General features: G+C 43.9%; 1 protein-coding gene across 1 annotated transcript in view; it reads right to left on the reverse strand.

The window, feature by feature from the left end:
• LOC126427380 (uncharacterized) overlaps positions 1–14094 on the reverse strand; it is a 346885-nt gene that overhangs the window by 70160 nt on the left and 262631 nt on the right. The window contains exon 8 of the mRNA XM_050089729.1: positions 10059–10198. Within this exon, the coding sequence (XP_049945686.1) occupies positions 10059–10198 (140 nt within the window). The remainder of the gene's footprint in view (positions 1–10058; positions 10199–14094) is intronic.

Genomic DNA, 14094 nt, shown 5'->3' on the forward strand with positions numbered 1-14094 from the left:
CGAGGAGAGGGGGAGCGGCGGCAGGGAGGGCGGGGGCGTCCCGAGCACCTGGATGGGCGACAGAAACTGGGCCTGTCCCGCGCCGAGCACCGAGGGGGCCTGCGTCGTCACCAGCTGCTGCGCCTGCGGCTGCGACACCACGAAGCCCGAAGACGCGACGGCGTGCTGCGAGTGCGGCGGCTGCTGCGCGTGGCCGTGGTGCGCCTGGCTCGCCGCCACCTGCCGCACCGCCTGCTGGTGCTGCGAACCGCCGGGCCGCGACGCCTGCAGCGCCTGCCGCCCGGGCGCCTGCTGGTACTTGCCGGCGTGCGGAGAGCGCCGACTGGCAGCCGCGTTACTCCCGTACGCCGTCTGGAGGGCGGAGCGGCACGGGGGCGCGGGCAGGACAGACGCGTCAGTTCCGGGAGGAGGTGGCACTGCTGCGGGTGCGGAGGAGGCGGTAGGCCGGGAGTGCGGGGGTGGGAAACTGTTCGGGTGCCGAATGTGCCGAGACCCCCGTACGCCGGCGCCTCGGACATTTCCGGAACGGTAAAAACGTCGGAACGAGTCGGCAGACCTTCGGATGTAACAATTAAAAGTGAATGACTCTCCTCGAAAAGGGGACTGTAGTGGTACAAAACTCACCACAGTTTGTGACAAAATTTAACACCAGAGGAAGCAGAGATTAAACCGAAGACAAAGACCGCAGACGGAAGCTGCGCGGAGGTCCTGCCGAGTTACGAAGAGTTCCCGGTGATTGTAACAGGTCATCTGTCTCGGCCTTTGACCTCACCACATTATCTGCTCCTTTCTTCAAAACAGTCGTACAGCCAGCTGTAATGATCATTATACTGTGATTGTCTTCATTTCGAGAGCCCTCGAGGGCCACTGTAAGAGTACACAGTTCAATTTTCTTTAAATCTCTGTCATTTCAATACCTCGGTGGATAGGAGAGTCCAGAGCATACTGCTCGCCTCTTTAGATACTAGCATTCGTCCAACATCTTCGACAGTTCTGGAAATATTCGAGACCGACAGGCTCGTAAGGTACCCGTCGCAGAGTCGGGCTCAGCGAGGCAGAGAAACGGCAGGCTCAACGGAGAGGAAGCCGAGTCAGTGCGGCAGGTCAGATGTCGAACAGTGGACACAGAGCAGGTGCCAAACAGTACGACTACTGACAATACATGAAGAGACAAATGAAGACTCTGTAGTGATAGGCGGAACAGGTAGCTCACGTGTGCGGCAGGAAACGACGCAGAGGTTATTTTCTATCAAATTTACAATTTTTTCTCTTTCCACACAGGGCAGTGCTTTGACAGGTGGTGCACATTTCTAGTAGAGTCACACTACAGGTATGAAAAACCGAGGCCACAACATAGACAGGTTCGATACCTGCTCGAGCAGACGAGACACAAATTTGGTATCCCAGGTTCGACCTTCGTCAGCACCAAAAGCGGCACATACAAAACGGCAATCCTCAGTGTACGTTGTGCAGTTACCATTTCAGTGTGGTCGTGAGAATTTGGCTCTACCGTAGTCTCTCTGAACAAACAGTCGGTCTGTCCCTTTGACACAACTGTGCCTGCTTCTCCTTTCTGCCACTTCAGACTGACATTCTGTGTCTGGTGTGATAAATTCTGCCATAAAGAGGAAAAAACGAGAAAAGAAATTGAATCTTTCCCAATTTTACACTCCGAAAGACCGATCGCGCAGAGAACTTAGAAAAAGTTAACACAGCTTTCTAAAATTGTTTTCAGAACAAATTTTACAAGCAGGCTTTCCTCCTACATACTGTCGCAGTTTTTAGTCTCGATAGCTCTGATGAGTGGCTTCAGCTCCAAATGGAAGTGTACATTCACTCCTGCAAATAGTGAACTAAATAAGCTGGTTTGTATATTAAAATGTCTCATCATCTACAATTAAAATACAGCTGCAGTGAAACACTAAAGTTCAGTTCTCCATATTCTCACAGCACAACTGAAACTTATTTGTGACACAGTGGCTCCACTACTTGACAGAAAATCAATTTCGAGTGCATTAACTCCAGTTCCTCTGAGAAATTTAAAGCAATAACGAAAACGAAATGCATCCACACAGACTCAGTTTCGGGCAAAAAGCTCTAACTTTCGGACGCACACATATGTAGAATCTGGGAAGGCCGTACCACTGTGTCTATTATTTTTTGTACATCGCGCAGTTCGTACTAGAATACAGGATCGATGCGGGAGAGGTACAGTGTGGCAGTGGTGCTCGGCCGGTCTACGAGGTACTGCGGAGACACTCGCCTCGTGGAGCGTGCGACAGCTGCGTTAGTGAGAAAGCTGACTACATACGAGCATGCACAGGCAGGGACAGGAGCTGTGGGCAGGAGGTAAGCCACGACTGGGACTCACTTGCTGCACTGCTTCACCTCTCCTCCCAGGGAGGGCTAAGGGAGTTCTGACTCTGCTGCCACCGAGATCTTCTTTTTCTTACTGAGAGAATCCCTTATTTAGTAAGTGAAAAAATGGACCATTGTAAGGCTTTGACAGAGGACACTGCAAAAGCAAATTTGCCAATAACTTTTTTTTTATATGCCGAGCCCGACAGACTATTAAAGAATCTGTACGTGTGAGGATTTTCACTTTTAACTCGAGTGCCACAGAACCTGATAACCAGATGGCAACTAACACTCCATCCAGAAATAATTTCATTTTTTTAATGCTTAAGTCCACAGTTAAGTTAAACTTTTTGTTTGAAGTCATTTTTCTTGCTACAGGTTGTATTATCATCAGAAATAAACATTCAGTTTCATTCTCAATTAGCTAATTTTACCCACTCGGGCATTACTGATTGACACCACACGAAACAAAACAATATGTTACGAGCATCTGTCTGTAACTGATACGCGGCAACCTGAACAGCAGTTTGGAATGTTTACAAGTTTGGCCAACATTGTACATTCACATGCACCGGGTTCTATAGCCGAAGCGAAAAAGTCCACAGAAATATCTTTGACAGTATGTGACACTCACAAAAAACATCAGGTCGGTATCACGTCAGTAAGCAGACATGAGCCTTTCTGCGAGACTAACGCTCGTCCACTGTCCTCGCTTTCAGTACTACAAAATCTGCCCTCCCAGTAGAAACACTAACTATCCACCCTTTTCCACCTGCCAGTCTATATTAAACATTTTTGAGCTTTACTACTCACCTGACCGACAGGGCTGATATCATGTGGGCTACCAAATCTACAAATTATTCTTCCACAGAGGTGACGAGCACAGACTACGAGGTCGGGACAGTCGGGGTGAACTGGCAAGGTAAGGGGGGGCGGGTAGGTGGGATGAACCTCTGAACAGTGTACAGTAGCCCAGTGGAGTAGAGGAGAGGCACGGAAGTGGACTGACAGTACGCCACACTTGTCACCACTTGACCTGAGCTTTTCTTACCACCCCCGATTCTCCCCCGTCCTCGATCTTCCTTCTCTCCCCTGAGCTCCATTATTCTGTGATTACATCTACCTCCTTGGACTTACACAACACAGTTTAACAATAAGTATATTTCTCTTCATGCCAGTTACCCTTCCGCTCTAACACTGAGTCACCCCCATTCAAACACACACACTTCTCTCTCACTCCACACTCCCTCCCGTCTAATTTATACTCACTCCATTTCTCACTCACATTTTTACTTTTTCTCTCACTGACACTAACTCCCCTTACTAAAACTTACCTTCCAATCTCTCACACACTCACTCCCTCTCTCATTCACACTCACTCACTCACTCACTCACCCACTCTTACTTCTCCTTTAAAACACATTCACTCCCAGTTTCACTAATGCTTACCTTTCAAACTCGGCCCATGTCTCATAAATAAATTTTCACCCACATTCACTCTGACACACACACTGAAAGCATCGCTAATGCTAACTCACAAAACTTGATGACCACTTTTCTGCTTGCCTGTATCTCAAGGCTCTATTCTGCTGTAAGTGCTACATATCGGTAAGTCAACCTATTTGTCCACAATATCGAACAGTATATGTCAGTTAGATACATCTGGAGTTTTGTAAAATGTCGGACAGATCTAAAACCTCCATTATAGCGCCCTTCAGCACACTTTACTTTGTAAATTCCTCATTGCTGTGCTCGGCAGCTGTGTATTCGGATGCTTTGTAACTGAAATCGTCTTGCTAGTTATAGCGAAATGTCCAAAATGTATTCTGACCTAGTCAATCATTTGTGTGACAGATTGTTGGGGAGATCCGGATGGCACAAATCATTCTAAGTCATCTGTTCTGTGCAAGAGCTGTACTGTTCAGAGTTTCATTTATTTAGCAGCTGTGACCCTACTGGAAGAGTGATGGTACCACAAAATCAGTATGTGTGAGTGTACTTTGTAATATCCCACAATAAAAAAAAAGCACCTCAAAACACCATACACTGACAATTCTGTCTACCATAGGAAGTACAATTCAGGACAAAACAGCTGAAGTGTCTCACGTGGAACACTACCTTATTGGCTGATGCTTCCTATTGGAGTACTGGGTAAATCACTGATATGTGGAACAAGTCTGAAGCAACCCAGCACTGTGTGGGATCTTAGAAGGTGTAACACCCACGAATGAACCCAGTTTTGCTCCACCAGACTCTTACTCTACATGGGTGCACAGACTATTTAAAAAGGGCATTTGGAGTACAGTTTTGCACAAGGAGCACATTTTCAGAATACTTCTATTTTTCCCTCCTCTCTGAATTTTTTTTCTCCCTTCGGTTGATTTTGTTCATGTTCTCCAACTGTAAATCCCAACTGTCAATTTTTACTGCAGGAGCTTCTAAAGAGTTTATCTGTACTCTCTCTAGATGTTTTTTTGACTAGTGAATTGAGGATGCAGTTTCCAGTCATTCTGCAATATGCCAAGTTGCCGACACTGCTCGGTAACAGAGCTACACCGTAGAGCACGGTTGACCCCGAACAGTTCCATCGGTACGGGTACGGCAAACGGGGAGAGGGTGGGTGTCCGGTGAGGGAAATTGTGTGTGTGTGGTGAGGTTGAGGAACTGGGAGCTTGTTCCAGCAGCAGCAACATAAAATAATAATGCAAAACAAAATTCATTACATAAGCACATGGCAGAAACTACAAACATGAAAAAAATAAATAAACAGCAAACAAAAAGAGGGGGACAGCTGCTATCTGAACAGCACACTGCACCAGTAACAAACAGTAAGCATGCCAAATGCAGGAACTGGGGGCACTTACCTGTGGCGTAGGCGTGGCTCCTCGGGACAAGCCGTGATACCTACCCGGCAGTTTTCCCAAACATTTCACAGAGTTCCAGCTCGGGCAGCACAGCACGTCTCTTACAGCTCTGGACTGATATTTAGAAGGGTCGGGTTCAAATACTTGTCGACCTATTTTTATTTAGGTTTCTCCAAGTTTGGCAAAATTGTCTCAGGCAAGTCGCAGTGCTATTCTTTCGATACCTTACGTCCGATCTCTAATTTAAGTGCGTCCAGCTGCATTGTACGGTTGCATTTAACGCTTTTAGTATCAACTTTTAGTGACTCGATAAGATGTTACGAGAGGAACATCGTCATAAGTTAAATGTGGGTAACGGAATGTAGTTGAATCGAACAGTGATGCTGAGGGAACAAAAAAAGAAATTACTTACCCTCTAATATAAATTTAAGTGTTGGATCTCTTTTGTGAAGCTATTTGTCTGCAGTGCAGGCTTGTACGGAAGTGAAATGCTGACAACAAGCAGTTCAGAAAGGAGGGGATACAAGCTTTTGAAATGTGGTGCTACAAAAGAATGATGAAGATTAGATGGGCATACTGAGTAACTAATGAGGAGGTACTGAATCAAATTAGGGAAAAACAAAATTTATGGCACTACCTTACTAAGAGAAGACCACAGAAAGCATGTTCAAACGGATGTAGGTTGCTGCAGTTATTCAGAGCTGAAATAGCTTGCACAGAATAGATTATTGTGGAGAGCTCCATCAAACCATCTTTCAGAAAACACTCTCTCTCTCTCTCTCTCTCTCTCTCTCTCTCTCTCTCTCTCTCTCTCTCTCTCCCCCTCCCTCCCTCCCCCCCCCCCTCCCTCCCTCTCTCAACAACCCATTGTAAAGTGTATGGCAGAAAGTACTTCTACTTGTATTAAACATTTGATGACCTACTGCAGTGACAGATGGAGAAACACACTGTATGGCTCTGAAGGTTCTCATGAGACCTATGCAACTACAATGGAAGTAAGTGTATTTGTAGCATAGTACATCTTGAATACTGGTTCTGTAAATTTACTTAACAGAATCACACAATGTTTGTGTTACATCTGCAGATTCCAATTGATGCAGCTGAAGTGAGAATGGAGAAGATTGGGGAAAAAAATAACTTGACAACATGCACAGAGCAGTCAGTGGAGTGGGACCTCGGATCATCCACAAAGACACAAAGCCACTGGAGTTTGGATTCTACAGAACAGTATTGCCCTTTGTTTTAAAGGTTAACATTTACGTTATCTGTGCACCATCATTACAGATTTATAAGGGCTATAACAGGCTACAGTCCCAGTGATGCGTCTCAGAATACCTGCAACGTGTGCTCTCGAGCCCACCCGATAAGGATCAGTATTCTAGAACTGCTCACACTAGTGTCTCCTACGCAGCTCCATCACAGGTTCCGAGAATCCTCTTAGACAAATGTCGGTCTTCCATCTGCCATATCTTTTGCCAATTTCACGCATTCGGTATTAGACTCAGTGTCGTCTGTAGGTAAGCAAGTCTGTGAACGTTCAAAAATCCAAGTAGCAAGACGGTAGTTATCTTTAAAGGTTGTCGTTCTTGATTTGACTCTCAACATTTCATTGCCGTGGTCTTCAGCTGGAAGAAGATCAGTTTGGTGAGACATTTCCACACTAGTCTGTGCTTTGCGAGCCTCTTCATTCATCTCTCTCTCTCTCTCTCTCTCTCTCTCTCTCTCTCTCCCCATCTATCTACCTACCTACCTACCTATCTATATCCCTCTCTCTTCCCTCCATTACCAAACTGACAATTCCTTGATGTTCTATCATCTGATTACTTCTTCTACTCAAATTTCTTTTCTCTCCAATTAAATGCAGTACTTCTTAACTAGTTATTCAGTGTACCCAACTAATATTTGGCATACTTCTGTAGCATCACATTTCCTGTCTGAACTGTTTATCACACACATTTCATTCCTGTAGAAGACTGACCTCCAGACAAACAACTACAGAAAGGTAACCAGCAAATAATCAAAGGTGTTGGGTGTAATTTCTACTGTGAGATGAAGAAGTTGTCACAGGACAGAGAATTGTGGAAGGCCGCATCAAACCGGTGAGGAGACTAATGACACAAAACAGTCTTTTCACAGCTTCAGTCACAACACCTATTCGTCAAATGGCAATTATGAAGGCAACACGAGCTGTGGGGCCGTGTCAGATTTTTTAAAATTTGGTTAACACGCTCCATTACATAGAGTAACACTACACGTTATGCTTTACTTAATTAACAGTGTCTAATTATCGGCAGCTTTCAGTGGGCCCTCAGTTGCAGCTCTGGTTCTGATAAGTCAAATCGGATGACTGGTATTTTAAGGTGAATACAGCTGGGAGTAAGAAGTCACATTATAAGGCACCCCGGGGATTATTTTTAGCTACTGAGCAACGATCACTTTACTGCAGGATCGATCACAGCACGCCGTACTGCACACGAGATGACGTGCGGGCTGAGACTCATCTCATCTTGGTTTCGTTCAGTACCTCTCCAAAGTACTCGTTACTGTGTGATATTTCACTTCACATTGTGGTGCACCATTTTTGTATGGCACGGCATCTTCCAGTTCGAATGAATTGTGGTATCGGTGCTGTTTACCCTTCGCTATTTATTTGTGGTATAAGGAAGTGCACAGGCACAGTTGTGTTTGCAGAAAAAGAAGCAGTACTGTGATCTGTCGTCACAAACCTTTAAAAATGAAAATGGGAATGACAGAAGAGGAGAAAAAGAATTCTCAATACCTATTAAGCGATATAAAGTCACGTAATCAACGGGTACTGAAAATTTCGTGTGCAATGACATTACAACCCTGTGCACAAAGAATTTAAAGATTTAGTTGACAATGAAAGAGCAAAAAATTACAACAATTGACATACGGGATTCGTTGCTCAGTACGTGACGAAGTACTGTGTGCTAAATTTGCAAGCATGGAACATGTGACAAAATTGGTGGTGCTACCACTGAGGTATCCACTGTCAGTTGCCAAAGATTTCAATGGAACTGAATGGAGAGTATGGAGACTTCATACATTGCTGCAGAATATGGTGGTTAACTCGAGAGTTATGCTGGGAATGATTTTTCTACTTAGAAACCACCTATTACTGGATTTACGATGGCGAAAGAGAAGAGCAGGAATGAAAATTAGAACATTCAGAATGGATTGCAGACCTTGCATTTTAAATGGACTTCACTTCACAGCACCCACACTAAGATTTTCCACGGTGAGAAACAACTTCTTTCTGATTTGACAGGTATGTATTTAAAAACCATATTATGAAAGGTAAAAATTCATTAAAAAAGCTGTCCATTTCCCTAAGCTCATTGGTGCTAAAGCAAATGCAAGTCTGGATAATTTATTGTGGCCTTCAAAGAATTACAAGGATACTTTTCTGGAAGTTTTGAAGACTCCGCCAACCTTGCACCTGTTTTCACGACTGTTAACCATTTTGTTTGAAAGAACCCCTGTGCAATTGCAGATGGAACCAACTGATCTGCAACATAATTCATGTTTAAATGGGAAATCCCTTTATGTTGAAATTGTCCGGGAGGTCTACATTGTTATTCTCCAGAAGTGTTTTCATATCTCCATAATGAGGTTACAAATGTGGCAAAATATTCCAATCAGTGTGTGTGTGTGTGTGTGTGTGTGTGTGTGTGTGTGAAAGGCTTTTTCAACTATGAAACTAAATAAGTCACGATTATGTAGCAACCTGGGTATGAAAACCTGTGAAATTGTTTGTATCCGGTTGTGTGTCTACAATCATAACCAGATGAAAATTATGCCTTTAGCATGCCAAAGTATGTAAATAGTACTGAAGATTTGTTTTGTTTACGATCTATGTTGTTGCAAAATATGAAATAGGAAATGAAGTCGTGTGGAGTGTTACTGCACTGCTGTGAGTGAATTAAGGGAACCGTGGAAAAGTTACAGCCGGACGGCCAGATTGGGACTCGAGAGTTCGGAACAGGTGTGCAGTGCAGCACCTCACTCGGCCGCGGACGAGTGGTGGCGAGGGCGGGCGGTCTGTGCGCAGTGTGACAACAGGTGGGTGGGTGGGTGACTGACTGACTGACTAACTAATTCCTCATCTGAAAACTGGATCTCACAGCTGCCACGTGTTACATCTAGGGAACCTGTACAGGGCCAGCTTTCACATAACCAGACTGGCAACTGTTTTATCAAAAGGTATCCCAGTTTTCATGGCTGCAAATAAATTTCCTTGATATGTTGTGTTACTTAGTGGTGATTAGTCTAAAAGTCAGCACTAATTTATAGTTCTATGTACTATTCTGTAAGCTCAAGGTCTTGCTACCACTGATGATTCGCTCGCTACCACTGCCCGTCACCGTGCCTTGTCATGACTCTGTGCCACAGCCTCAAGTATATACGAGAAATCCTCGCAGGAATATCTGTCCAACTGTTGCCACTGGAATCTAATATCAGTGCTGATCAACTGATCTGTCACTAATGTCTTTATGGGAAAAAAATCATCTTTACTTTACAACAAATGACTTTCACAGCTAAGTGACAAATTCTACAGCACACAGACCCGGAGCCCGAGAAACCACAGACAATACTGGAGATGTCCGAGGTCTGTGGCAGCACTGGAGGTGGGCACAGTTGGGCAGCAAACATCAAAACAATTCAGTGCACTTCTTTGCTACTCTTTATACGACTCCACACCCAATTGTTTCTGCACCAACTAGTGAAAAAAACAAAAAAAAAACAAAAAAAAAAAAAAAACACACACACACACACACACACACACACACACACACACACACACACACGACTCACCTTCTGCACGTCAGCGGGCTTCCCCCCTGCTGCGGAGTGTGCTGGCAGGATGTTGGGCTGGTTGCTAATCACACCCAGCTGGCTGATTACCAGCGTCTGATTCGTCGTCGTCGGTATCGTCGCGTAGCCGGGGAAAGATGCTGAAAATGTGAATGACAGTTTCTCAACACACAACACTATCCTCCAGCATCTCGACTACACACTACAGTCACATGGTGTTCTCCGGCTGTAAAACGGCCCACACTTTGCGTCTGCTGCATGCGACTTTATTTCTTCAGAATGAGTCTTTCCACTCTGCAGACAAGTGTACACCAGTTCGACACTTCCTCGTAGTTTCTGTGTGGCACACATTTCTTCCTAGAATGCTCATCCCGCAACGTACACGTGACAACTTCTGTCGAGTTTGGTCACTGAAGTAACTTTGACCAGTGCGTAGCTGACAACTGTTAGTTTATTTCGACCACAACTGTGGCGAGGCGTCAGTCACTGTATGACACTGAACCCATCAGAGGGCATCTTTGCATCTCGATCAGACAGTTATTGTGCAACACATGCAAATGGTAGCATCACAATAAAATACCGATCGGTATCTCAAGACGGTCTCTATCACATGCCATGACTTGCATCTTTTCACAGCTGCAATTAAAATAAATAAAATATATCAGGGAGTTGCCTATGGATATTCTCAGGGTTCCTCCAGTGTTCAGCCCACAGTTCATCACTTTTCTTTCTTTATATCAGTGTCATTTCAGTTGTTTTACATTCTTGTAACTAGCACTTCTATGCTGGCTTCGTCCCACTGTCTGCAGGTACCAATTCTTATAATATCTTGCTGCTGTACTAAATCTGGATGACAATCTCTGTTCAGGCGACAGGCGTAACACCTGGGTCCTGAACTAAACCCTACGAAGTGCTGTGCCATTCCCATATCAAATGAAAAGTCTACCAGCAGATATTTTTGTAAAACAGTTTCTCCTATATTGTTTTATGGTATCCACTTAACCTGTATAAAAAATAAATAATAAATATCTCAGTCTATTCTTACGTGAGTTACAAAAATGGAAGAACAATGCAAGACATATTTCTCTTTCTCAAAAGCAATCCAAAAATCTAGAAAAAATCTACATCCCAGTTGAAACAAAAATTAGTCTAGTCTTTGACACTGTGTAATCTTCAATACTGTGACCTTCTTCCAAACATGAAGACTGCAGGGAATCTGAGCTACCTACATATGCTAGCATGGCATGCATGTGCAACATTCAGTGGTTTGATCACATCGAGTCCTTCCTAAACTCACTAGTCTGGATGCAAGCAGTTTTCACACAATTTCTTTTTTCGTCACTCGTGTCCTCGACGACTCTCCTCACATCTCAGATACCTGTCACCGTGCCGTAATACTAGGTTGGGTATGACCAGTGTCTCGACTGTGCATCGGCACAACACTAAATTTTTTTTCCTCCTCCATTTCAGCCACACACTCTGGAACTACTTGGTAAACTGTGTCTTACCCGTAGACACTGTGCATTCAACCAGTTACCACCAACATATTTTCCTCCTCTGTAAACCCCAGCTGCCTGCCTTCTGTGCAATAGTACCCATGCCTTTCTCATCCCTGTTTCTATCCTCCACTCATCTGCTGACCCTACCACACTATTTACTGCTCTTGTCCAGACCTGTGAACTTTTTTTCCTCTTTTGATCCCTTTTCTACTGCAGTCACACCTTTCTATTAGATGTCATTGCCCACATTGTACAAAATTTCAATAAGGATATTACTTAGTAAACTGTTATTGAGATCAAAATTTTGGAAATACCATACAGCTCTCATAATTGCCACCATCATCTCATGAGGTTTCACACTTGCAACCAGGTCATGTCAGCATCTTGCCATGATATTTTGGCTGAGAGCCATTGAGATATCCTCAGGTGAGCTTTAGACTGAAGTTTGCTGGAGCAGATCAAAGACTCTACTCTGACAACTGGCCCAGTGGCGCATCCACACAGGTTTTCACTGCACGGTTGCCCTCTGCTGACTTTAACGCCCTCTGCCGAATACTTCACCACCTGTGGCACACGGGCACATGTGCAGTACTGATCATGCGTGCACCTCCTTTGCCAATCTGCTTGCCAGCAGAATTAAAATTGAGCTGTCAAAATAATAAAATTAATCACGCCTGGATGTGTCATCAGCTATAAGATTTTCGTCTTTCTGAAGATATCAGAGAAATCGTGGATCCCAAGTTGTATCAATCTGAATGCCACAATCACAATTAGTAAGATCTCCTGCCAAGTGTACTTCCTTAGATTCTTTTATAATTGAACTCGAGAAGATTTTTGTGGCAGGATAATGCACAGATATAGATTGTTCAGCGACTGCAGACTTGCCAGGTTGTGACAAGCAAGTACGTCGAACGTGTTCGACGCACCTGTCGTGAACACTGTGTGTGTGTGTGTGTGTGTGTGTGTGTGTGTGTGTGTGTGTGTGTGTGTGGTTTGACCGGTGCAGGGTTTGACACACTGACATAGCATTGTGTAGACTGGAGCCTTCCAGACTCCAGAGTCACTCTTTGCTGAGCCGAGAGGAGTACGTTTATCTAGGTGGCCAGAAGATTACTTCAACATGATGCTTCCTCAGGATTCTGCCAAATTTACATGAAATGTTTCTCACATATGGCAGGAATTCCCTGGACTCCTTCTCTTCTTTATATTGTGAACAGCCACATTTGCCACTCATTAAAGCTGTCCTGATCTGATATTAAGAACACCCATTATCTTTAATAACGCACTGTAGTTGTTCTGGCTCTTTTGAGGGGTAGTCTCTATCAGACATAATACGTACCTGGTGCACCAATGTACATAGGACGCCTGTAATATGTGAAGGGTGCTGACAGCCAGATACCTGCAGTTATTGGTCCATATGTGGGAGACTAATCTTCAATCTACTTTCTGTCTCAGTAAGACATTGAGAAATGGAAGATGGTCATTTTTCTCCACTTCCATTCTACAGGCAATATTCTCAAATTGTAAGGTTCATTACAGCTGTTCTTTACCATGAAACCACACTACTAAAAAAGTATCATCTACATACTGACAGAAATTTTTGGTTTACGTTCTGCTGACTGGAGTGGCCTCTCCTCAAACTCTTCCATAATAAAGTTGGCTACCAGAGGGCACAGGGGACGATCCGTGGCAACAGACATCAAGTTGCCCAAAATATTTGTTATATTCCACAGTGGGCATAAGTCAGTGACAGGCACCAGCAATCTCGTGTGTAAAATACATCTGAATTATCATGGTAAGATGTTAGCATCACCTGGCTGCAATCCTGAAACCTCATGGAATGCTCATTATGCTAGGGAAACTTTGTTGTTATTGTTGTTGTTATTATTACCACTACCACCACCACCACCAACAACAACAACAACAACAACAACATAATTATTATTGTTACATGTTGTACATATAATACACATATTGTAATGCTGACTCAGTAAGGATGTATGATTAAATGTAACAGAAGGCCAGAAGGTGAAAGAGGTGCATCTATAAATAAGATAAATAACTTGTTGAGAGTTGCAGCATCTCTTGAAGATAACACACGGTCTAGCAGGGAAATTGGGTACTTTTAAGAAGACTGTCAGACTTATGTCTGAATGCATTTTCCACAATTTTTCAATAATACAATACTGTCTCCATCTATTTCTGCAAAATACATTACATTTAAACAGGATGCAATAATGACAATGTTATGAAAAGGATAATTGCTACTAGCCATAAAGTGGAGATGCTTAATCGCAGATAGGCAGCCGGAGACTGTCACGTTCTCTCATTATGACTCATTAATGGTGTGCTTTTGATTGTTCAGCTGAACTGTGAAGTCTATTTTTGTGCACAATATTTCAATGACCCAAAGAAAATCACCTCCTCTGGTCATCGCAAGCTGTGTCATTTCGTGTACTCGTTGCGAGACTGGGGTCTGGGCAGCAAATACACTCAACCACACAGTTCACAAAAACCGACTGAGATGAGAGGGTCAT

The sequence above is a fragment of the Schistocerca serialis genome, chromosome 11 (assembly GCF_023864345.2).
Source record: "Schistocerca serialis cubense isolate TAMUIC-IGC-003099 chromosome 11, iqSchSeri2.2, whole genome shotgun sequence".
Lineage (NCBI taxonomy): Eukaryota > Metazoa > Arthropoda > Insecta > Orthoptera > Acrididae > Schistocerca > Schistocerca serialis.